This window comes from Panulirus ornatus, chromosome 4, assembly GCF_036320965.1.
Source record: "Panulirus ornatus isolate Po-2019 chromosome 4, ASM3632096v1, whole genome shotgun sequence".
Classification (NCBI taxonomy): Eukaryota; Metazoa; Arthropoda; class Malacostraca; order Decapoda; family Palinuridae; genus Panulirus; species Panulirus ornatus.
In genome coordinates this window covers 62634188-62661541 of record NC_092227.1, presented here as the reverse complement: position 1 = coordinate 62661541, position 27354 = coordinate 62634188, and the positions used below count along the sequence as shown (strand labels likewise).

Genomic DNA, 27354 nt, shown 5'->3' with positions numbered 1-27354 from the left:
AAAGTTGGTCTGAAATGTGGTTGATGAAAGTCAAATTTAGCAAATATAAGGAAGATGGAACAAAGTGAAAGATGACCTTAAAATGATTATTCCCTAGCAAGAAATAAACATCAGGATTCTGGCTATGAGAGGGCCTTGGGAGGAGACATCATCCCTAACCTGTCACCAGAGTCCCAAATTACAAGAATAGCTAAGGGGACAAACAGCCTGCTGGCAAATGTCAGAACAGCTTTCAAATATGTAGAAAAAGAAATATCAAACAAACTATTTGTATTTATTATTTATTTATTTTGCTTTGTCGCTGTCTCCCGCGTTTGCGAGGTAGCGCAAGGAAACAGACGAAAGAAATGGCCCAACCCACCCCCATATTTATTTGTATCCTACATAAAACCAAAACCAGAATATGCTTCTCGGGTTTCATCACCACATCAAAAAAGGCACAAAGAACTCATGACGAATATCCAGAGGAGGGAAACAAAGATGGTACCAGACTTAATAGTTAAACTACAGAGAAAGACTAGAAGCTTTAAATTTACTCACTTTGGACGGAGAGCTGACCTGATCACAACCTTAAATTATTAAGAGACTGACAAAGTGGACAGTACTGTGAGGGATGTGGAGATACAGCAACTAGATGAAATATGAAATTAGGTAAGACACTTGTAAATAAGGGTGTAAATGAATAATTTTATAGTATAAAAGTGGTGGATCAATGGAACATACTGATGAGGTACATAGTTAATGTAGACGGCATACATAAATTCTAGTGGACACATGATAGCAGAGTATGTTCAAGGGATGGAGCCCCATGAGTGTAAAACTCCATCCCCATACAGTAAACAGGTAATCAATCACAGTAAGGCCCTTGATGTCAGAGGGGAAGCCCCTAGGTACTTCACCATAGCAAAACAAAGGTAGATAAAAGATTCATTCTTCATTTTTCATACTTCTGCAATCATATTCTTAATCTTTTAAGAAGTCTTAGTTTTTCTTGTTTTTTTGCCATGCTTTTCTGCAGCCATAGTTTAATCCATTTAAATAAATTTGCTGTATATCAAGGAAATTTGGTTGAGTTTATCACATCATAACAACAGTATATATTCTATTCTTTTTTACACTTAGTATATGCAAAAAGTCACAATACTTGTTAAAGGAAACAATCTTCAATGAAAAATCTTATCTTGACAGAATTTTCTTGATTTCTAAACTTCCCTGAATTCTGATGTCTAGATTTCTGATGCTGTATCAGTAAAAAAAATTCCTAAGATTGTGGATACTGAACAGAGAATACTGCACTGATTTTCACTATATACTATTCTTTGTAACATATCTCACCATAAGGGAGTCTGGCCTTTTGAATTTCCTATAAAGCAATACTAAAGCCACAGTTCCTCACATTCCTTAGACATTTCTTCAAACTGTTTTTCCAATTCAAAATCTTTTTCTCCCTTGACCACCTTTTGTCTCACCGTGAAGCATATTTTTTCATCGATATATCAGCAAAATTCTGGGAGAATACGAAAATGTTTGATGACAGGGTGGCAGACGTGGGGAGTATGGGCCAGGGCAGTATGCAGTGAGGGAGTCATGGCAAGTGGTCTGGTGAAAAGAGAAGAGGTGGTGAAAGCTGCATGCAAGATGAAATGTGGCATGGCAACAGGAATGAATGTACTGAAGTTGAATTTCTGAAGAAAAGGTGGTTAGTTAAGAACTTTCATTGTATAGTTGGAGGGCTGGAAGAATGCGTGTTCAAATCTCGGAGGCAAAGGACAAGTCTAATGAGCGTACTCGGTAAACTGTATTCAAGAGGGGTGATTGAAAAGGTGATGGCATCCGAAAAGCATCAGATTCAGGAGGAAATATGTGTTCTGGGAGTGGTAAAGGATGTGTAGTTCAGGCATTTGCTTTTAAGAATATGTGCAAGAAATACTTAAGAGAAACAAGAATTTGTATGTGGCGTTTGTGTATCTGGAGAAAGCATACTGACAGATGTTTTGCGGAGGGCTTTACATATATAAGGTGTGGAAGAAACTATTAAGAGCAATGAGGGGATTTTATGAAGAAAGTAAGGCATGTATGCAAGTTGGTAAAGATAAGGGCGAGTGGTTGAAGGTGGGTCTTCAGCAGCAGTGTGTGTAATGTTACCATGGTTGCTTAATTCATTCATGGATAGGGTGGTAAGGAAGGTAAATGCAAGGGTCTTTGAGAAAAGGGTAAGTATGCAGTCTGTTGAGGGTAGAGGGGTCTGAAGGGTGAATTAGTCACTGTTTGCTGATGACAAAGGCTTGGTGGCAGATTTGAGTGAGAAGCTGAATTAGTTGGTGTCAAGTTTGGGAGTGTGAAAGGAGAAAGTCGAGAGAAAATGTGAATAAAAGTAACGTTATCAAGTTTAGCAGTGCAAAGAAACAGTCTAGTTGGGGGCAAGTCTAAACAGAAAAACATGGAATAAGTAAAAGTTTTAGATATCTTGGATTGGATCGTGGCATCAAATGGAACCATGGAAGCAGAGTTGAGTCATAGGATGGCTGAAAGGGAGGAGGCTCTGGATGCACTGACTAATGGGTGGAAATAGAGGTTCCAGTGTGGAAGGGCAAAAATAGTTAAGTTTGAGGGTTTAGCAGTCTTAATGATGATGTATGGATGTGAGGCATGGGCTAATGATGATAATATATGGAAAAGGGTGAATGTATTAGAAATGAGATATTTGAGGACAGTATAATGTGTAAGGAGGGCTGATCGAGTACAGTAAAGAAGCGGTAATAGAAAGATGTGGAAATAAGAAGAGTATGGGAGATAGAGCTGAAAAGCATGTGCAGAACTGGTCTGTATACATGGAGAACATGAGTGAGGAGTGATAATAAAAGTGTCAGAAGTAGAGGGAACAAGAAGAAGGGAGAAGACCAAACTGGATGGGTAGAGTGAATAAGATTTTGAGTGCTTAGGGCCTGAACATGCAGGAGGATGAAAGGGAAACATGAGATAGAGTGAAGAGAGTGATGTGGCACATATGGGGCAACATGCTATCAATGGACTGAGCCAGGGGATATGAAGAAGCCAGGGAAAATCAAGAAAGGTCTGTGAGGCTTGATTGTGGAAAGGGAGCTGTGATTTTGGTGAATCTACACATAAGAGCATGTGAATAGATGAGAGCAAATGAGGCCTTTTCTTTCTTGCTGATGCAGGTATTAGCAAAGAAGGAAAAAAAATTTTCTTCAGCTCCATGGCTATGCAAAACTCAGTGACAGGGATTGGAATGACTCCTTTGAAGCATGAAGTTCTCGCAAGACTACTGTGTTTCATCAACTTTCCATGGTTGGTTTTTCACTAGTTATGTAGCCTTAGAAGGTGGAGTTTGGTTTCAAGTTTAGGAGTATGTGACAAAAGAAAGATGTGGTGTAGCGGTTAGTGTTCCTGACCGTGACACATAGGTATGAATCCTGCTTATGGCAGTAGGTTCACAGTGAACCCAGCTGTTCATCCATCCCTAGGGGTTGATCAATAAAATAGGTACCTGGCTCAGGCTAAGGTATATATTCATTTCATACTATTTATTTATTTATCATTCATTCATCTATTTTGCTTTGTCGCTGTCTCCCACGTTAGCGAGGTAGCGTAAGGAAACAGACGAAAGAAATGGCCCAACCCACCTACATACACATGTATATACATACACGTCCACACACGCAAATATACATGCCTATACATCTCAAGGTATAAATATATATATACACACACAGACATATACATATATACACATGTACATTATTCATACTGTCTGCCCTTATTCATTCCCATCGTCACCCTGCCACACATGAAATAACAACCCCCTCCCCCCCTCATGTGCCCGAGGTAGCACTAGGAAAAGACAACAAAGGCCACATTCATTCACACTCAGTCTCTAGCTGTCATGTAATAATGCACTGAAACCACAGCTCCCTTTCCACATCCAGGCCTCACAGAACTTTCCATGGTTTACCCCAGACGCTTCACATGCCCCGATTCAATCCATTGACAGCACATCGACCCCGGTATACCACATCGATCCAATTCACTCTATTCCTTGTGCATCTTTCACCCTCCTGCATGTTTAGGCCCCGATCACTCAAAATCCTTTTCACTCCATCTTTCCACCTCCAATTTGGTCTCCCACTTCTCCTCGTTCCCTCCACCTCTGACACATATATCCTCTTGGTCAGTCTTTCCTCACTCATTCTCTCCATGTGACTAAACCATTTCAAAACACTCTCTTCTGCTCTCTGAACTACACTCTTTTTATTACCACACATCTCTCTTACACTATTATCACTTACTCAATCAAACCATCTCACACAGTATATTGTCCTCGAACATCTCATTTCCAGCACATCCACCCTCCTCTGCACAACTCTATCTATAGCCCACGCCTTGCAACCATATAACATTGTTGGAACCACTATTCCTTCAAACATACCCATTTTTGCTTTCCGAGATAATGTTCTCGACTTCCACACATTCTTCAACACTCCCAGGATTTTTGCCCCCTCCCCCATCCTATGATTCACTTCCGCTTCCATGGTTCCATCCGCTGCCAAATCCACTCCCAGATATCTAAAACACTTCACTTCCTCCACTTTTTCTCCATTCAAACTTACCTCCTAATTGACTTGTCCCTCAACCCTACTGTACCTAATAACCTTGCACTTATTCACATTTACTCTAAGCTTTCTTCTTTCACACACTTTACCAAACTCAGTCACCAGCTTCTGCAGTTTCTTACACGAAGCAGCCACCAGCACTGTATCATCAGCAAACAACAACAGACTCACTTCCCAACCTCTCTCATCCATAACAGACTGCATACTTGTCCCTCTTTCCAAAACTCTTGCATTCAACTCCCTAACAACCCTATCCATAAACAAATCAAACAACCATGGCGACATCACACACCCCTGCCGCAAACCTACATTCACTGAGAACCAATCACTTTCCTCTCTTCCTACACGTACATATGCCTTACATCCTCGATAAAAACTTTTCACTGCTTCTAACAACTTGCCTCCCACACCATATACCTCTGTAATTTGAGCACTCACTTTTATCCCCTTTGCCTTTGTACAATGGCACTATGCAAGCATTCCGCCAATCCACAGGCACCTCGCCATGGGACATGCATACATCAAATAACCTTACCAACCAGTCAACAATACAGTCACCCCCTTTTTTAATAAATTCCACTGCAATACCATCCAAACCCGCTGCCTTGCCGGCTCATCTTCCGCAAAGATTTTACTACCTCTTCTCTGTTTACCAAATCATCCTCCCTAACCATCTCACTTTGCACACCACCTCGACCAAAACACCCTTTATCTGCAACTCTATCATCAAACACATTCAACAAAAACTCAAAATACTCACTTCATCTCCTTCTCACATCACCACTACTTGTTATCACCTCCCCATTAGCCCCCTTCACTGAAGGTCCCATTTGTTCCCTTGTCTTACGCACTTTATTTACCTCCTTCCAAAACATCTTTTTATTCTCCCTAAAATCTAATGATACTCTCTCACCCCAACTCTCATTTGCCCTCTTTTTCACCTCTTGCACCTTTCTCTTGACCTCCTGCCTCTTTCTTTTATACATCTCCCACTCATTTGCATTATTTTCCTGCAAAAATCGTCCAAATGCCTCTCTCTTCTCTTTCACTAATAATCTTAATTCTTCATCCCACCACTCACTACCCTTATTTATTTACCTATTCATTTTGCTTTGTTGCTGTCTCCCGCATCAGCGAGGTAGCACAAGGAAACAGACGAAAGAATAGCCCAACCCACCCACATACACATGTATATACATACACATCACACATGCAAATATACATACCTACACATCTCAACGTATACATATGTATGTACACACACAGACATATACATACATACACATGTACATAATTCATAGTCTGCCTTTATTCATTCTCATCGCCACCCCGCCACATATGAAATAACAACCCCCTCCCCCCGCATGAACGCGAGGTGGCGCTAGGAAAAGAAAACAAAGGCCACATTCGTTCACACTCAGTCTCTAGCTGTCATGTAAAATGCACCAAAACCACAGCTCCCTATCACATCCAGGCCCCACAGACCAATGGTTTACCCCAGGTGCTTTACATGCCCTGGTCCAGTCCATTGAGAGCACATTGACCTTGGTATTACACATCATTCTAATTCACTCTATTCCTTGCACGCCTTTTACCCTTGTGTATGTTCAGATGCCGATCGCCCAAAATCTTTTTCACTCCATCCTTCCACTTCCAATTTGGTCTCCCACCTCTCCTTGTTCCCTTCACCTGTGATACATGTATCCTCTTTGTCAATCTTTCCTCACTTATTCTCTCCATATGTCCAAACCATTTCAACTTACCATCTTCTGCTCTCTCAACCATACTCTTTTTATTTCCACACATCTCTTTTACCCTTTCATTACTTAATCAAACAATCTCACACCACATACTGTCCTCAAACCTTTCATTTCCAACACATCCATCCTCCTTCATATAACCCTATCTATAACCCAAGTCTCGCAACCAGATAACATTGTTGGAACTACTAATCCTTCTAAAATACCCATTTTTACTCTCTGAAATGACGTTCTCTCCTTTCACACATTCTTCATCGCTACCAGAACTTTGCTTCCTCCCTACCCTATGACTCACTTCCGCTTCCATGGTTCCATCCATTGCTAAGTCCACTCCCGGATATCTAAAACACTTCACTTCCTCAAATTTTTCTCAATCATATTTACATCCTAATTAACTTGTCCCTCAACCCTACTGAACCTAATAACCTTGCTCTTATTCACATTTACTCTCAACTTTATCCTTTCATACACTTTTCCAAACACAGTCACCAACCTCTGCAGTTTCTCACACAAATTGACCTCTAAAGCTGTATCATCTGTGAAGAATAACTAACTCACTTCCCAGGCCCTTGCATCCCCAACAGACTGCATACTCACCACTCTCTCCAAAACTCTTGCCTTTACCTCCCTAACCACTTAATCCATAAACAAATCAAACAACCATGGGGACATCACAAACCAACATTCACTGGGAATCATTCACTCTCCTCTCTTCCTACTTGTAGACATGCCTTACATCCTTGGTAAAAACTTTTCACTGCTTCTAGCAACTTATCTTCCACACCATATACTCTTAAAACCTTACACAAAGCATCCCTATCAACCTTATCTTATGCCTTTTTCAGATCCATACATGCTACATACAAATCCATCTGTTTTTCTAAGTATTTCTCACATATATTCTTCAAAGCAAACACCTGATCCACACATCCTCTACTACTTCTGAAACCACACTGCTCTTCCCCAGTCTGATGCTCTGTACACCTTCACCTTCTCAATCTATACCAACCCACATAATTTCCCAGGAATACTCAACAAACTTATGCCTCTATAGTTTTGAACACTCACATTTATCCCCCTCTGCCTTTGTACAATGGCACTATGCATGCATTCTGCCGATCCTCAGGCACTTCACCATGGTCCATACATACATTAAATATCCTTACCAACCAATCAACAACACAGTCACACATTTTTTAATAAATACCAGAGGGTGAAGGCATGTACAGAGCATCAGATTGGGGGAGAACAGTGTGGTTTCAGAAGTGGTAGAGGATGTGTGGATCAGGTGTTTGCTTTGAAGAATGCATGTGAGAAATACTTAGAAAAGCAAATGGATTTGTAACATTTATGGATCTGGAGAAGGCATATGATTGAGTTGATAGAGATGCTTTGTGGAAGGTATTAAGAATATATGGTGTGGGAGGCAAGTTGTTAGAAAGCAGTGAAAAGCTTTTATCGAGGATGTAAGGCATGTGTACGAGTGGGAAGAGATGAAAGTGATTGGTTCTCATTGAATGTTGGATTGTGGCAGGGGTGCGTGATGTCTCCATGGTTGTTTAATTTGTTTATGGATGGGGTTGTTAGGGAGGTGAATGCAAGAGTTTTGAAGAGAGGGGCAAGTATGCAGTCTGTTGTGGATGAGAGAGCTTGGGAAGTGAGTCAGTTGTTGATCGCTGATGATACAGCACTGGTGGCTGATTTGGGTGAGAAACTGCAGAAGCTGGTGACTGAGTTTGGTAAAGTGTGTGTAAGAAGAAAGCTCAGAGTAAATGTGAATAAGAGCAAGGTTATTAGGTACAGTAGGGTTGAGGGACAAGTCATTTGGGAGGTAAGTTTGAATGGAGAAAAACTGGAGGAAGTGAAGTGTTTTAGACATCTGGCAGCGGATGGAACCATGGAAGCGGAGGTGAATCATAGGGTGGGGGAGGAGGCGAAAGTTCTGGAAGCGTTGAAAAATGTGTGGAAGTTGAGAACGTTATCTCGGAAAGCAAAAATGGGTATGTTTGAAGGAATAGTGGTTCCAACAATGTTATATGGTTGCTAGGCATGGGCTATAGATAGAGTTGAGCGGAGGAGGGTGGATGTGCTGGAAATGAAATGTTTGAGGACAATATGTGGTGTGAGGTGGTTTGATCGAGTAAGTAACGAAAGGGTATGAGAGATGTGTGGTAATAAAAAGAGTGTGGTTGAGAGAGCAGAAAAGGGTGTTTTGAAATGGTTTGGTCACATGGAAAGAATGAGTGAGGAAAGACTGACAAAGAGGATATATGTGTCAGAGGTGGAGGGAACGAGGAGAAGTGGGAGACCAAACTGGAGGTGGAAAGATGGAGTGAAAAAGATTTTGAGTGATTGGGGCCTGAACATGCAGGCGAGTGAAAGGCGTGCAAGGAATAGAGTGAATTGGAATGATGTGGTATACTGGGGTCGACGTGCTGTCAATGGATTGAACTAGGTCATGTGAAGCGTCTGGGGTAAACCATGGAAAGTTTTGTGGGGCCTGGATGTGGAAAGGGAGCTGCGGTTTCGGTGCATTATACATGACAGCTAGAGACTGAGTGTGAATGAATGTAGCCTTTATTGTCTTTTCCTTGCACCACCTCGCGCACATGCGGGGGAGGGGGTTGTCATTTCATGTGTGGCGGGGTGGCAACAGGAATGAATAAGGGCAGACAGTATGAATTATGTACATGTGTATATATATGTATAAGTTTGTGTATGTATATATATGTATACGTTGAGATGTATAGGTATGTATGTGTGCGTAAGGACGTGTATGTATATACATGTGTATATGGGTGGGTTGGGCCATTCTTTCGTCTGTTTCCTTGCGCTACCTCGCTAACATGGGAGACAGCGAAAAAGTATAATGAATAAATAAATAAATAACCACTGCAATACCATCCAAACCCTCTGCCTTGCTGGATTTCCTTTTCCACAAAGCTTTCACTATCTCTTTTCTCTTTACCAAACCATCTCCCTGACCCTATCACTTTGCACACCACCCAGAACAAAACACCCTATATCTACAACTCCATCATCAAACACAATCAACAAACCTTCAAAATGCTTACTCCATCTCCTTCTCATTTCATCACTACCTGTTATTACCTCCCCACTTGCCCCTTTCACCAATGTTCTCATTTGTTCCCTTGTCTTACATACATTATGTACCTCCTTCCAAAACATCTTTTCATTCTCCCTAAAATTTAACGATATTCTCTCACCCCAACTCTTATTTCCCATCTTTTTCAACCCTTGCACCTTTCTCTTGACCTCCTGCCGCTTTCTTTTATACATCTCCCAGTCATTTGCACTACTTCCCAGCAAGTATCATTCAAACACCTCTCTTTTTTCTTTCACTAACAACCTTACTTCATCCCACCACTTACCACTATTTCTAATCTGCCTACCTCTCACCTTTCTCATGCCACATGCATCTTTTGCACATGACATCACAGCTTCCCTAAATACATCCCATTCTTCACCCACTCCCTTGTCATTTGCTCTCACCTCTTGCCATTCTACACTCATTCTCTCCAGGATATTCCTCACACAAGTCCCCTTTCCAAGCTCACTTACTCATCATTCTCTTCTCCCCAACATTCTCTCTCCTTTTTTGAAAACCTCTACAAATCTTCACCTTCACTGCCACAAGATAGTGATCAGGAATGGGATGTACTTAGGGAAGCAGTAATGGCTTGTGCAAGGGATGCATGTGGCATGAGAAAGTTGGGAGGAGGGCAGATTAGGAAAAGTAGGGAGATGGGCAGATTAGAAAAAGCAGTGAGTGGTGGGATGAAGAAGTAATGTTGTTAGTGAAAGAAAAGAGAGGCATTTGGATGATACAAGAGAGGAGTGCAAATCACTGGGAGATATATATAAGAAAGCAGCAGGAGGTCAAGAGGAAGGTGCAAGGGTTGAAAAAGATGTTAAGTGAGAGTTGGGGTGAGAGAGTATCATTAAACTTTAGGGAGATAAAAAGATGTTTTGAAAGGAGGTAAATAATGTGCATGACAAGAGAACATATGAGAACATCGGTGAAGGGGGAAAGGGGGGATTAATAACAGGTAGCGATGAAGTGAGTATTTTGAAGGTTTGTTGAATATGTCTGATGATAGAGTGGCAGATATAGGGTGTTTTGTTAGGGGTGGTGTGCAAAAAACAATCAACTCACTTCCGAGGCCCTCTCATTCCCCACAGACTGCCTACTTGCCCCTTTCTCCAAGCCTCTAACATTCATCTCCCTCACCATCCTAACCATAAACAAACTAAAGAACCATGGTGACATCACACACCTCTGCTGCTGACCACCCTTCACATGGAATCATTCACTCTCAACCCAACTCTCATTTACCCTCTTTTTCAACCCCTACACCTTCTTGACCTCCTGCTGCTTGCTCTTATACATCTCCCAGTCATTTGCACTCCTTCCTTGTAAGTAACACAAGAAACTTAAGTTCTTCATCCCACCACTCACTACTCTTCTCAATCTGCCTACCTCCCACCTTCTGTGTGCCACATGAATCTCTTGCACATGCCATCAATGCTTCCCTAAATACCTTCCATGCCTCACCCATTCCCCCACATCATTTGTTCTCACCTTTAGTCATTTTGCACTAAATCTCTTGATATTTCTTCAAACAAGTCTCCTTTCTAAGCTCTCTTACTCTCACCACTCTCTTCTCTCCAACATTGTCTCCTCTTTTTAGAAAACCTCTACTAATCTTCCCCCTCGCCTCCACAAGATAATGAACAGACATCCCACCAGCATTCCCTCTCAACACATTTATATCCAAAAGTCTCTCACGTGCCTATTAATCAATATACAAAGCTAATAATCCCCGTTGACCATCTCTCCAACTCACATACATATACCTATGTATATCTCTTTTTAAATCAGGTATTTCTTATAACCTATTTTTTTCTGCACACAACTCCAAGAGCTTTTCACCATTTCCATTCACAACATTGAATACCCCATTCACACCAATAATACCCTTAACTGCCACTTTACTTAACTTTGCATATAATCAGCCATCACTGATACCCAGTCTCATGTACCAAAACTGCTGACCTTCTCATTCAGCTGCTCTCAAACACTTGCTTCTCAAGATCTTTCTTCTCATGGCCATGTGCATACGCCCCAATAACTACCCATCTCTCACTATCTACTTTCAGTTTTACCCACATCAATCAAGAATTTACTTCCTTACACTCAACCATACACCCCCACACCTCCTGCTTCAGGAGTAGTGCTATTCCTTCCTTAGCTCTTGTCCTCTCACCAACTCCTGACTTTACTCCCAAGACATTTCCAATCCATTCTTCTCCTTTACCTTTGAGCTTTGTTTCACTCAGAGCCAGAACATCCTGGTTTCTTTCCTCAGATATACTATCTTTCTCTCCTCTCTTCTCATCTTGGTTATATTCACACACATTCAGACATCCTACTCTGAGCCTTCGACGAAGAAGAGCACTCCCTGCCTGGCTCCAGTTTCTCCTTTTAGAAACAGATACAAGATGGAGAGGGTTTCCAGCTCCCAATCCTGCCCCCTTTAGATACTTGAATGTAAGGGTCTTGGAGAGAGAAGTAGATACGCAAACTGTTTTGTTGAGGGTGGAGGGGCCTGAGAAAAGCATCAGTTGATGTATGCACTGGTGACAGATTTGAATAAGAAACTGCAGAAGCTGGTAATAACCTATCTCTACTGAATGGAGAGAGTTTTGTACAATTGGTGACCATCAGCCGAACATTCCCTACTATCACTGTGTCTGAGTTTGGGAGTGTATCGAGGGAGAGAGAAAGTTGAGGGTAAATCTAAATAACAAGATTAAGATTAGAAAATTTTTACGTTTGTTCAGAACCATACCTCACTAGCAATACCCAGGCGATGAAGGCTCTCCATGGCTTCTTGTTGCTGAGCCTCTGTTTCTTTCAGGCGCTGTTCCAGACTTCTGCTAAGAGTAAATTTAACGATACAGATAAAATTTCTTTAGGAAAAGGTATTGCAAGAAAAGATAATCAGAAAACAGATGGAGGAATACATGCTAAGGAATCACTCTAAGTTAAGGTATGTATAAATTCAAAAAGATAAGGTTATGCATAACAAACCTTCCACATTTCATTAATAGAATGAACAATAGTCTATATAAAGAGATGGGTGAATGGGGTGCATGACCCCAACTAAAGTCCCTTTTTCATATCCAATTATAATGTCCACTCATGATTCCAGTTCAAAGGTGGTGTTTGTTCTTATTCCAACATCAACACACCTGTTGATGCTTCAAGGACCTTGAGACCCCAGACTCTGATATTATGCTGCTCAAGGTCCGTCTCCCAACTACCATACTTTTTCTCTGTTTTGCGTATTGCTCTCCTAATCCTACAAATTCTTTCTCGTTCACTGAATATCTAAACTCCTGCCACGAGACTGTGACATCCTATCACCTGCAAGGCGAGATCCTCTACCTTGGGGATTTCAAGGTTCACCATAGGGAATGGCTGAATTCCTCCTATACAGATGGTGGAGGGATTGAAGCCCTTACGTTCTCCATTCTCAATTATTTAGAACAACTTATCTCCCACAATACCTGTATGCCTGACCACTGTGACCACTCTCCTAAATATTTTGAAATTTTTTACACCTCTAGCCCATACTGCTGTAAACACACAATCTCACCCCCAATTGGTTCATCTGATCACATCCTCATAAATGCATTTCTCTTAACAGCACAGCCCCCTCCAGCAGCACCTTCAAAGCATAAATACTGGTATTTTAACAAAGGTGACTTTGTTAATCACCGTTTCCCACATCAGCCAGGTAGCACCACAAAACAGGAATAATGGTCCATCCACTCATATATACATATATATATATATAAACATAAATGCCCATACACACATACATATATATACATATCAACTTATACATATATACATACACACACACACACATAAATATATACACATGTATATATTCATCCTTGCTTGCCTTCATCCATTCCTGTAGCTACCCTGTCACACAGGAAACAGCATCACTACCCCCTGCTTCAGCGAGGTAGCACTGGAAAAACAAGAAAAAAAAAAAAAGGCCTCATTCATTCACACTCAGTCTCTAGCTGTCATGTGTAATGCACTAAAACCACATCTCCCTATCCACATCCAGGCCTCACAAAACTTTCCATGCTTTACCCCAGACATTTCACATGCCCTGGTTCAGTTCACTGACAGCACATTGACCCCGCTATGCCACATTGTTCCAATTCACTCTATCCCTTGCACACCTATCACTCTCCTGTATGCTCAAGCCCCAATCACTTAAAATCTTTTTCACTTGAACCTTCCACCTCCGATTTGGTCCCCCACTTCTCCTTGTTTCCTCCAGCTCTGACACATATATCCTCTTTGTCAATCTTTCCTCACTCATTTTCTTCATATGTCCAAACCATTTCAATACACCCTCTTCTGCTCTCTCAACCACACTCTTTTTATTTCCAAACATCTCTCTTACCCTTTCTTTACTTACTCAATCAAACCTCCTCACACCACAAGTTGTCCTCAAATATTTCACTTCTAACACATCCACCCTCCTCTGTACAACCCTATCTATAGCCCATGCCTTGCAAACATATTGTTGAAACCACTATTCCTTCAAATATACCCGTGATAACTTCCTCTCCTTCCACAAATTTTTCATCACTACCAGAACCTTCGCCCCCTCACCACCCTGTGACTCGCTTCTGCTTCCATGGTTCCATTTGCTGCTAAGTCCACTCCAAGATATCTAAAACACTTCACTTCCACCAATTCTTCTTTTGTCAAACTTACATCTAAATTAACTTGTCCCTCAACCCTACTAAACCTAATAACCTTGCTCTTATTCACATTTACTCTCAACATTCTTCTTCCGCACCATTTTCTAAACTCAGTCATCAACTTCTGCAGTTCTCACACGAATAAGCCACCAGAGATATATCATCGGCAAACAACAACCAACTCAACAACCAACTCACTTCCTAAGCCCTCTCATCCCCAAGATACTGCATACTCGCCCCTCTTTACAAAACTCTTGCATTTACCTCCCTAACCATCCCATCCATAAACAAATTAAACATCCATGGGGACATCACACACCCCTGCCGTAGACTGGCATTCACTGGGAACCAATCACTTTCCTCTCTTCCTACTCGCACACATGCCTTACATCCTTGGTAAAAACTTTTCATTGCTTCCAACAACTTACCTCCCACATCATATACTCGTAATACCTTCCACAAAACATCTCCATCAACCCTATCATATGCCCTCTAGAGATCCATAAATGCTACATACAAATCCATTTGTTTTTTAAGTACTTCTCACACACACTCTCCAAAGCAAACACCTGATCCACACATCCTCTACCACTTCTGAAATCACATTGCTCCTCCCAATCTGATGCTCTGTACATGCCTTCACCCTCTCAATCAATACCATCCCATATAATTTCCCAGGAATACTCAACAAACTTATACCTCTGTAATTTGAACATTCACCTTTATCCCCTTTGCCTTTGTACAATGGCACTATGCATGCATTCCGCCAATCCTCAGGCACTTCACCATGAGCCATACATACATTGTATATCCTTGCCAACCAATCAACAACACAATCACCCCCTTTTTAATAAAGTCCACTGCAATACCATCCAAACCTACCGCTTTGCCAGCTTTCATCTTCCAAAAAGCTTTCACTACCTCTTCTCTGTTTACCAAACCATTCTCACTTCGCACACCACCTGGACCAAAACACCCTATATCTGCCACTCTATCATCTAATACATTCAACAAACCTTCAAAATACTCACTCCATCTCCTGTGTTTATGGGTATTATTTAGTCTTACATGTACTTCTTTCAAAAGTAGCAATTGTTTCATTTCTGAATTTGCATCCCAAGGCTCACTGCACTACTCCACAATCTCAACCTCAACTCCACAAGGTCTTCTACGAGCCAATTTGGTGCTATACCACAACCATACAGGGAATATTAGCTTACTTCTCCGTTAATATCATTTAGTCTTGTGCGCATCTCTTTCATTTTATGATGAAAAACAAAATTTTAAGACAACTTACCTGATGAGTAACTTTCTCACCCAGAATTTAAGGGTCAAAGGAGGTTTGCATAGACAAACCTTGTATATATTTAGGAAAGGTAAACAGACTGGTGAAGGAAGAATTATTTTCTACAAAAAAATAGGCTGCTGGTGTAAGGAACTAAAGTCTTAAGAAAGTATACCTACTTAGTTTTTTCACTAAGGAGCTGATGGCATCGCAACTGTTCTCGCAAAACAGCTATTTCTCTTTCTTTCTCCATGACTGCTTCATCCTTCTCCTTTTCTTTTTGGATAATGGCATTTTCTCTTTCAATAAGGGCTTTCTCTTTATTGTTTTCACCTTCTTCAAGTATTTCTTCATCTTCCAAGAATTCTGCCTCAGATATTAACGAGGGACTTCTAAGCTGCTGAAGGCGAAGGCGCTCTACTTCTTCCTTCAAAGACCTACAAAAGAAAAAACTTTTAAAATCTAAATTCTACTTCTCTCAAAAAATCTTAAACTCATGTGCGGAACCACTGGAAAATTCAGATCAAAATCACCACAGAGTATTCCCAAAATACCACTTTAACTTCATGCTATCCATCTACGGAATCATCTTTTCATTCCCAATTGCATGAGGTGAAACTAAAGCACACAAGCACATTTTGTTCATAACAATTTTGCCTAACTCAAATTCTCAGTCCCAGTCCAACATGTTGGCAAAAGAGGCAGGGATCCTCATATTCTCTGAAGTAGACACACTAAAGAGCTACCCTAATTTGTGGCATATGTAACAACAATACTGTCTATCTATCTATCTACCTGATACCCATTCCCTCCAGGAGCTCCCATCAAGGTGATGGCCACAAAAAAAGAGTGTACAGTTATCCCTGTGCTTACAAGCCTTTCTTGCATACACCATTCCAAGTATTCTCCCAACATTTCTCCCCCTCCAGTGCTCTTGAAACAATTTCCCATGTCACAGGTGGTCTTCCTCTCACACCAACCCCTTTAATTGTACTATCATATCTCATTTCATTTCCACACATTTCTCTTACCCTTTCATTACTTATTCGATCAAACTACCTCACACCATATACTGTCCTCAAACATTTTATTTCCAAAACATCTACCCTTCTCCGTACAACCCTATCTATTGAAAATGGAAAGAATTATGGACTGTATATTACATAAGTTAACCCTGGGAACAGGGGAAAAAGAATACTTCCCACATATTCCCTGAGTGTCGTAGAAGGCAACTAATATGGGAGGAAGTGGGGAGTTGGAAATCCTCCCCTCCTGTTTTTAATTTTCCAAAAGAAGGAACAGAGAAGGGTGCCAAGTGAGGATATTCCCTCTAAGGCTCAGTCTTCTGTTCTTAACACTACCTTGCTAATGCGGGAAATGGCGAATGTGTATGAAAAAATAAATATTACATAAGTATCCTTGGTGTGGGAGGCAAGTTGTTAGAAGCTGTGATAAGTTTTTATCGAGGATGTAAGGCATGTGTACGTGTAGGAAGAGAGGAAAGTGATTGGTTCTCAGTGAATGTAGGTTTGCGGCAGGGGTGTGTGATGTCTCCATGGTTGTTTAATTTGTTTATGGATGGGGTTGTTAGGGAGATGAATGCAAGAGTTTTGGAAAGAGGGGCAAGTATGAAGTCTGTTGTGGATGAGAGAGCTTGGGAAGCGAGTCAGTTGTTCGCTGATGATACAGTGCTGGTGGCTGATTCATATGAGAAACTGCAGAAGCTGGTGACTGAGTTTGGTAAAGGGTGTGAAAGAAGAAAGTTAAGAGTAAATGTGAATAAGAGCAAGGTAATTAGGTACAGTAGGGTTGAGGGTCAAGTCAATTGGGAGGTAAGTTTGAATGGAGAAAAACTGGAGGAAGTAAAGTGTTTTAGATATCTGGGAGTGGATCTGGCAGCGGATGGAACCATGGAAGCGGAAGTGAATCATAGGGTGGGCGAGGGGACTAAAATCCTGGGAGCCCTGAAGAATGTGTGGAAGCCGAGAACATTATCTCGGAAAGCAAAAATGGGTATGTTTGAAGGAATAGTGGTTCCAACAATGTTGTATGGTTGCGAGGCGTGGGCTATGGATAGAGTTGTGCGCAGGAGGGTGGATGTGCTGGAAATGAGATGTTTGAGGACAATGTGTGGTGTGAGGTGGTTTGATCGAGTAAGTAATGTAAGGGTAAGAGAGATGTGTGGAAATAAAAAGAGCGTGGTTGAGAGAGCAGAAGAGGGTGTTTTGAAATGGTTTGGGCACATGGAGAGAATGAGTGAGGAAAGATTGACCAAGAAGATATATGTGTCGGAGGTGGAGGGAACGAGGAGAAGTGGGAGACCAAATTGGAGGTGGAAAGATGGAGTGAAAAAGATTTTGAGTGATCGGGGCCTGAACATGCAGGAGGGTGAAAGGCGGGCAAGGAATAGAGTGAATTGGATCGATGTGGTATACCGGGGTTGACGTGCTGTCAGTGGATTGAATCAGGGCATGTGAAGCATCTGGGGTAAACCATGGAAAGTTGTGTGGGGCCTGGATGTGGAAAGGGAGCTGTGGTTTCGGGCATTATTGCATGACAGCTAGAGACTGAGTGTGAACGAATGGGGCCTTTGTTGTCTTTTCCTAGCGCTACCTCGCACACATGAAAAGGGGGGGGATGGTATTCCATGTGTGGCGAGGTGGCGATGGGAATGAATAAAGGCAGACAGTGTGAATTGTGTGCATCGGTATATATGTATGTGTCTGTGTGTGTATATATATGTGTACATTGAGATGTATAGGTATGTATATTTGCGTGTGTGGACGTGTATGTATATACATGTGTATGGGGATGGGTTGGGCCATTTCTTTCATCTGTTTCCTTGCGCTACCTCGCAAACGCGGGAGACAGCGGCAAAAAAAAAAAAAAAAAGTATCCTTTTATACATACATGATTACATTTTACAGTGATACTTCAATAGGATCAGCCTGTTGAAAGAAATGTATTAAAAATCAAGCATTCCATCTACTGCATTTGAATAATAAAGCCACAGTGCAGAAAATTGGCAGAGTGCATGATACTGAATAGGAAGAAACCAGTGAAATACTTCTAAAAAATGACATCCTACACAAAGGTTAATGCACAGCATCATCACTTATGTTATCTTAACACTACCATCTTGCAAATATCTTCATTCCACTACTTAATGCTTGGATTAGCAGAGGCAGGCCTAACACATCATGCCTCACTTTTCTCTTTCCTTCCCTCCACCCTCATCCCTTCAACTACACTGCTGATGGTAATTCCACCTCTGATAGTTATATCATTATCAAGTACTGTGAATTATCATTCATCACTGGATAGTAGTAGTCAGTAAGAACACTAACTAGGAGCCTCTGCAAACACTGCACCAGAATTGCCCCTACCAGTGGCCTGTTTAGGGCAAGGCAGCAATAAAGGCTAAGAAACGGCACTGGAGTTCACTAGTCATGGAGACTATTCCCGTGGCCACCCTCTTACGGGAGTTTCAGTTGGAACAGACATCAGAGATATAGATAGATAAATATAGTCTTTACTGAATGCCACTTCAATCTATGAGTTTACACTCAATGTTTTCAAAGGATGGATAGTGTGGTTGTATGGCATGAACACAGAATGTCTCTGTTTACCCACATGGAAAGGCTTAAGTGAAATTGCAGTACTTGATGGTTTACCAAAGCTGTAGTTAATGCCACATACAGTGACACACTGTAGAGACTATGAAAGCTTGGAAGTAATTTGTAGTGAAAGCTTCAAAGTAGTGAGTTGATACTCCCTGAGTTTACAGTTCATGTTAAAAGAAGACTGACATTGCTGACTGTCCAGGTTGGAAGTGGAGGCAGCTGTACAACTGATCACTGAGACTAGTATTTCTAATGGTATGAGCACCAGCAACCCATCTCAGTGCACTCAGGCTATCTCTGGGGAAGGATGTTTTTCCTTTACTCTTCCAGGTTGCCACTTCATTTTGGGAATTTTGCTTCTGGGCACTGCATTCTTCCAACTGTGCTCAAGATGGTTGACCCTTACCTTTCTAAGGAGGAGAAAGCCTGAATTCTCATCTGGAAGCACGAAAATATGAGTACACCTGAGATTTCTAAATGCACTGGTTGCTTGGAACCCAAGATCAGGCAGCTTCTTCCTGCAACACCTCACCAATGCCATGCCTCACTCAGGAACTCAAGACCCTATGGACCCAATACAAAGACCTACAATACTTCAGGAACCTTGTTCATTCCATTCATAGATGTCTGCAGATTGTAATCAAGGCCAAAGGAAAGATGACAAAGTACTAAAATGTATGTGTGACATTACCTTTGAAAATGCATGGGGAGGCATATGAGGTTTTTTTGCAGACTTAGAGTAACACAATCATTATATTCTTATAAGAAATTTCCCTCTTTGTACAAAAAAGCTTCACTTATACCAAAATTATATCATACTTGAATATTCAAATAATTTTAAACTGATACAGTATAATGATTGACTGTGAACCTTAGCTTGAATATGCTGAAATCAATAAAAAGAGTGATGGTCAGAGATGGTATGCATGATCCAGTCTACTGGTGCTAGAGGAACTACAGAATAAAGATGCAGATGCTGCACAAGCTCTGGTCTTCATCATACTATATACTGATATCAATGGCCATCAATGAATCTCATTCAATCTTCCTTAAGTCTCTTCATGGATGTGCCTATGTCAATGTGAAGGTTAAAGATGACCCATCCCTTCAACTATCTTGCTATCTTTAACCTTCACATTATCTTGCTATGGAGAGTACATCTACCACAACCTGTTAATCCTGGTTCCCAGAGTTGAAGAATTTGGAGGTGCTCTTAGTGCGGAGACTACTGTGGAGTTCAGTGATGGAGGTGGCAATGTATTAGTGGCTAGATCTCAGGACGCTGCTGATCTCATTCATGAACTGGTGACCAAGGTTAAAGCAGATATGAATGAGAAGGGTTGGCAGTTACTGATCAAATTTACGATGCTAATGACATTCATTGCTGTTCAAAGTGCAGGATTGATTGACTTAGAAGTAATAGTTGAGTCATGGAATGTAGTTCCACTGTTGTTCTCCTGGAACAGAACTGATCTCTGGTGCTAACAACTCACTTATGCTTCCTGTATTGAGGGTGTCACCCAATGCCTTCTGCTACAACCATACCCAGTCCATCATTGACTTCCCATATGCACAGCATTATTCAGTAGGTGAAACATGGGCCTCTCCAGCCTACAACAGCATAAAGGATGTCGAATACAAGATTAAAGGGGAGCGGTTAGTGGGTAGGATCTGGAAGCCCTTCATGGCAAATGAATCATCAGATGGAGTTTCTGCACACTGACCCATCTGTCTGGTTGACCATGATGCCTAACCCTGATGCTGCATAATTTGTGAAGCTCATTGTATGTGATTTGTATGGTGCATACCCGTTCAAAGTGGAGTACAATCTTGTGGGCTTCACATGGTTCTTTAGCATATCCCAGACTTCTGTGCAGCCATTCACACATAGTCAGTATGAGCATTTCACCAGGTTTGCATACCCTTATATTTTTTTTTTTCCCCGATGTCTCTCGTGTTTGCGAGGTAGCGCAAGGAAACAGACAAAAGAAATGGCACAACCCACCCCCATACACAATGTACACACACACATGCAAATATACATACCTATACAACTCAATGTACACATATATATACACACACAGACATACATATATACCCATGCACACAATTCACACTGTCTGCCCCTATTCATTCCCATCGCCACCTCGCTACACATGGAATACCATCCCCCTCCCCCCTCATGTGTGCGAGGTAGCACTAGGAAAAGACAACAAAGGCCCCATTTGTTCACACTCAGTCTCTAGCTGTCAAGCAATAATGCCCGAAACCACAGCTCCCTTTCCACATCCAGGCCCCACACAACTTTCCATGGTTTACCCCAGACGCTTCACATGCCCTGATTCAATCCACTGACAGCACGTCAACCCCGGTATACCACATCGATCCAATTCACTCTATTCCTTGCCCTCCTTTCACCCTCCTGCATGTTCAGGCCCCAATCACACAAAATCTTTCTCACTCCATCTTTCCACCTCCAATTTGGTCTCCCACTTCTCCTCGTTCCCTCCACCTCCGACACATATATCCTCTTGGTCAATCTTTCCTCACTCATTCTCTCCATGTGCCCAAACCATTTCAAAACACCCTCTTCTGCTCTCTCAACCATGCTCTTTTTAATTCCACACATCTCTCTTATCCTTACATTACTTACTCGATCAAACCACCTCACACCACACATTGTCCTCAAATATCTCATTTCCAGCACATCCACCCTCCTGCGCACAACTCTATCCATAGCCCATGCCTCGCAACCATACAACATTGTTGGAACCACTATTCCTTCAAACATACCCATTTTTGCTTTCCGAGATAATGTTCTCGACTTCCACACATTCTTCAAGGCTCCCAGGATTCCCCCCCCCCCCCCCCCCACACACACACACACACACACACACCCTATGATTCACTTCCGCTTCCATGGTTCCATCCGTTGCCAGATCCACTCCCAGATATCTAAAACACTTTACTTCCTCCAGTTTTTCTCCATTCATACTTACCTCCCAATTGACTTGACCCTCAACCCTAATGTACCTAATAATCTTGCTCTTATTCACATTTACTCTTAACTTTCTTCTTTCACACCCTTTACCAAACTCAGTCACCAGCTTCTGCAGTTTCTCACATGAATCAGCCACCAGCGCTGTATCATCAGCGAACAACAACTGACTCACTTCCCAAGCTCTCTCATCCCCAACAGACTTCATACTTGCCCCTCTTTCCAAAACTCTTGCATTCACCTCCCTAACAACCCCATCCATAAACAAATTAAACAACCATGGAGACATCACACACCCCTGCCACAAACCTACATTCACTGAGAACCAATCACTTTCCTCTCTTCCTACACGTACACATGCCTTACATCCTCGATAAAAACTTTTCACTGCTTCTAACAACTTGCCTCCCACACCATATATTCTTAATACCTTCCACAGAGCATCTCTATCAACTCTATCATATGCCTTCTCCAAATCCAGAAATGCTACATACAAATCAATTTGCTTTTCTAAGTATTTCTCACATACATTCTTCAAAGCAAACACCTGATCCACACATCCTCTACCACTTCTGAAACCACACTGCTCTTCCCCAATCTGATGATCTGTACATGCCTTCACCCTTTCAATCAATACCCTCCCATATTATTTACCAGGAATACTCAACAAACTTATTCCTCTGTAATTTGAGCACTCACTCTTATCCCCTTTGCCTTTGTACAATGGCACTATGCACGCATTCCGCCAATCCTCAGGCACCTCACTATGAGTCATACATACATTAAATAACCTTACCAACCAGTCAATAATACAGTCACCCCCTTTTTTAATAAATTCCACTGCAATACCATCCAAACCTGCTGCCTTGCCGGCTTTCATCTTACGCAAAGCTTTTACTACCTCTTCTCTGTTTACCAAATCATTTTCCCTAACCCTCTCACTTTGCACACCACCTCGACCAAAACACCCTATATCTGCCACTCTATCATCAAACACATTCAACAAACCTCAAAATACTCACTCCATCTTCTCACATCACCACTACTTGTTATCACCTCCCCATTTGTGCCCTTCACTGAAGTTCCCATTTGCTACCTTGTCTTACGCACTTTATTTACCTCCTTCCAGAACATCTTTTTATTCTCCCTAAAATTTAATGATACTCTCTCACCCCAACTCTCATTTGCCCTCTTTTTCACCTCTTGCACCTTTCTCTTGACCTCCTGTCTCTTTCTTTTATACATCTCCCACTCAATTGCATTTTTTCCCTGCAAAAATTGTCCAAATGCCTCTCTCTTCTCTTTCACTAATAATCTTACTTCTTCATCCCACCACTCACTACCCTTTCTAATCAACCCACCTCCCACTCTTCTCATGCCACAAGCATCTTTTGCGCAATCCATCACTGACTCCCTAAATACATCCCATTCCTCCCCCACTCCCCTTACTTCCATTGTTCTCACCTTTTTCCATTCTGTACTCAGTCTCTCCTGGTACTTCCTCACACAAGTCTTCTTCCCAAGCTCACTTACTCTCACCACCCTCTTCACCCCAACATTCACTCTTCTTTTCTGAAAACCCATACAAATCTTCACCTTAGCCTCCACAAGATAATGATCAGACATCCCTCCAGTTGCACCTCTCAGCACATTAACATCCAAAAGTCTCTCTTTCGCGCGCCTGTCAATTAACACGTAATCCAATAACGCTCTCTGGCCATCTCTCCTACTTACATACGTATACTTATGTATATCTCGCTTTTTAAACCAGGTATTCCCAATCACCAGTCCTTTTTCAGCACATAAATCTACAAGCTCTTCACCATTTCCATTTACAACACTGAACACCCTATGTATACCAATTATTCCCTCAACTGCCACATTACTCACCTTTGCATTCAAATCACCCATCACTATAACCCGGTCTCGTGCATCAAAACCACTAACACACTCATTCAACTGCTCCCAAAACACTTGCCTCTCATGATCTTTCTTCTCATGCCCAGGTGCATATGCACCAATAATCACCCATCTCTCTCCATCAACTTTCAGTTTTACCCATATTAATCGAGAATTTACTTTCTTACATTCTATCACATACTCCCACAACTCCTGTAGCTTTGGAGTCATTGTTGGCTCTATCAAGTGCTTGTTGACTCTTCTCACATACTGAAGTGGAGCTATACTTGTAAATGAACTTGATGCTACAGGTTTTGGTGAATAAGTCATGACACATCATTTCAACTTTAAAAGAGTATGTTAAGAATTCTGTTTTCATTTATGGTTTTACGTGAAATGAACAAAAAAATTAAGTTTTGAATGATCATTATCCTTCAATTATATTTTTAGGCATATTAGGTACAAGTAGTCAGTAGAAACACAGGTAGAAGCCTCTGGAAACAATGCACCAGAGTTGCTCTCTGCCAGTGGCCTGTTAGGGTGAGGCACTAAAGGCCAAGAAGTAGCACTGTAGTTCAGCTATGTACACTCTTTTGCTGTGGCCACCCCCTTGAGGGAATTCCTAAAAGAAAGGGGCATCAGAGATATAGAAGAAAGGTAGACAACATTTTTATCTCTAATTAGGTGTCCAGTTTAAGTACATCATGTTGGAGAGCATATACAAATCAAATAAATTGTATGATAGAAAAGAAGGTTCAAGAGAAGGGGTCCTAGGAGTGTTAAATCCCATCCCCATACAGTACAAACAGATAATCATAAGGCTTCAACATCCACTGCCTCTACTTCCCTAATAATCTTCACTATCTATCTATAACTCTTATTCCTGTTTCCAACTGGAGCTCCTTCATGAGGGTGGCCACAGCAACAGTGTCCAAAACTAGTAAACTCCAGTGCCACTTCTTAGCCTCTAATGCCTCACTCTTAAACTAATGGCAGAGGGCAACTCTAGTATTTGCAGAGACTCTTACCTTATGTTCCTACTGACTACCTCTACCTAATGTTTCTATATAATGCTCCTGCCTGAATGTTCCTACCTACAACTTCTTTCTATTGTTCCTAACATTTTCCCAAAAGGCAGGGCTAATGCACAGTGCTCACCACAGCAAAATCTAGAGTTGACCTGTGTGAGTTAAGCATTGTCATGTGTTATGTATGACAAGGAGAGATTGAATGTTTGTGGACAGAATGCCAATTGTTCACATGTGGGTGAGACAGAAAGAAAAGACAGCTACCTGGGTCAGAGGAGTAAAACTTGACAACCACTTAAGTGCCAGCTCACTACACAGGCATCATTAACCCTCCACATACCCAGGCAGGTATTACTGGTAACATACCTACGTAGTTATAGGCTTCCTACCAACTACAACCAACTTAATCTTCATCATACCTGATTATTAAAGCTGTGGGGTCTTCATTGATGTAGTTGTGGTTAACTATCTTACGAGCTTGCTGTGCATAGCGAAGAGTTGACAGTGTTTCTTCCACATGAATATTACATGGAGAGACAGTAGCAATCATGGCAGTTCTTGAGTTACCACCTAGAGATTCCTGAAAAATAATTATCATAAGAGTAAATGTGAATAAGAGCAAGGTTATTAGGTACAGTAGGGTTGAGGGTCAAGTCAATTGGGAGGTGACTTTGAATGGAGAAAAACTGGAGGAAGTGAAGTGTTTTAGATATCTGGGAGTGGATCTGGCAGCGGATGGAACCATGGAAGCGGAAGTGGATCATAGGGTGGGGGAGGGGGCGAAAATTCTGGGAGCCTTGAAGAATGTGTGGAAGTCGAGAACATTATCTCGGAAAGCAAAAATGGGTATGTTTGAAGGAATAGTGGTTCCAACCATGTTGTATGGTTGCGAGGCGTGGGCTATGGATAGAGTTGTGCGCAGGAGGATGGATGTGCTGGAAATGAGATGTTTGAGGACAATGTGTGGTGTGAGGTGGTTTGATCGAGTAAGTAACGAAAGGGTAAGAGAGATGTGTGGAAATAAAAAGAGCGTGGTTGAGAGAGCAGAAGAGGGTGTTTCGAAATGGTTTGGGCACATGGAGAGAATGAGTGAGGAAAGATTGACCAAGAGGATATATGTGTCGGAGGTGGAGGGAACGAGGAGAAGAGGGAGACCAAATTGGAGGTGGAAAGATGGAGTGAAAAAGATTTTGTGTGATCGGGGCCTGAACATGCAGGAGGGTGAAAGGAGGGCAAGGAATAGAGTGAATGGGAGCGATGTGGTATACCGGGGTTGACGTGCTGTCAGTGGATTGAATCAAGGCATGTGAAGCGTCTGGGGTAAATCATGGAAAGCTGTGTAGGTATGTATATTTGCGTGTGTGGACGTATGTATATACATGTGTATGGGGGTGGGTTGGGCCATTTCTTTCGTCTGTTTCCTTGCGCTACCTCGCAAACGCGGGAGACAGCGGCAAAAAAAAAAAAAAAAAAAAAGATATATATGGTATACATATGGCATATATCCCTGGGATAGGAGAGAAATAATACTTCCCATTTATTCCCTGCACATCATAGTAGACAACTAAAAGGGGAGGGAGTGGGGGCTGAAATTCCTCTCCTCCCGTTTTTAATTTTTCAAAAAACGGAACAGAGAAGGGGGCCAAGGGAGGATATTCCCTCTAAGGCTCAGTCCTCTGTTCTTAACACTACCTCGCTAGTGTGGGAAATGGCGAATATGTATGAAAAAAATGGTATATATGGTATTGCTGCTGATTTCTCATGAAAAAGGGTGACTGTGTTGTTGATTGGTTAGTTATGATTTAAACTGTATGTATGGATCATAGAAAGGTGCCTAAGGATTGACAGAATGCATGTATAATACCACCGCTTAAAGGCATGTGGGAAAAAGGTGAGTGTTCAAACTACAAAGGTATGTTTGTTGAAGGTACTTAGTAAGCTGTATGGGATAGCGGTGATTGAGAGGGTGAAGGCATGTATAGAGCATCAGGTTAAGGAGGAACACAGTGGTTTCAAGTGACAGAGGATGTGGGGATAATATGTTTGCTTTGAAGAATGTGTGTGAGCAGTACTTAGAAAAAAAGGATTTGTATGTGTCATTCATGTTTCTGGAAAAGCACATGTAAAGGGTGAGGGAGATGCCTTTTGGAAGGTCTTATGGATATATGGTGGAAGATGAATGGTACTGGAAGCTGTGACAAGTTTTAAAGCAAGTAAGAATGTATATGGGTAGGATGAGAGGAGAAAGAGTGGTTTCATGTATAGGTTGGTCTCTGGCAGGGTTGTGTTATGATACTATGGCTGTTTAA

General features: G+C 41.7%; 1 protein-coding gene and 1 pseudogene across 1 annotated transcript in view; one reads left to right on the top strand and one right to left on the bottom strand.

The window, feature by feature from the left end:
• The window catches only part of LOC139766666 (kinesin-like protein KIF14), a 282193-nt gene that overhangs the window by 152389 nt on the left and 102450 nt on the right, over positions 1 to 27354 (bottom strand). Inside the window, exons 12-14 of the mRNA XM_071695567.1 lie at positions 25465 to 25625; positions 15677 to 15934; positions 12268 to 12355 (exon numbers count right to left, since the gene is read on the bottom strand). Coding sequence (XP_071551668.1) covers positions 12268 to 12355; positions 15677 to 15934; positions 25465 to 25625 — 507 coding nt within the window. The remainder of the gene's footprint in view (positions 1 to 12267; positions 12356 to 15676; positions 15935 to 25464; positions 25626 to 27354) is intronic.
• LOC139764372 (dolichyl-diphosphooligosaccharide--protein glycosyltransferase 48 kDa subunit-like) lies at positions 20088 to 20879 on the top strand (annotated as a pseudogene).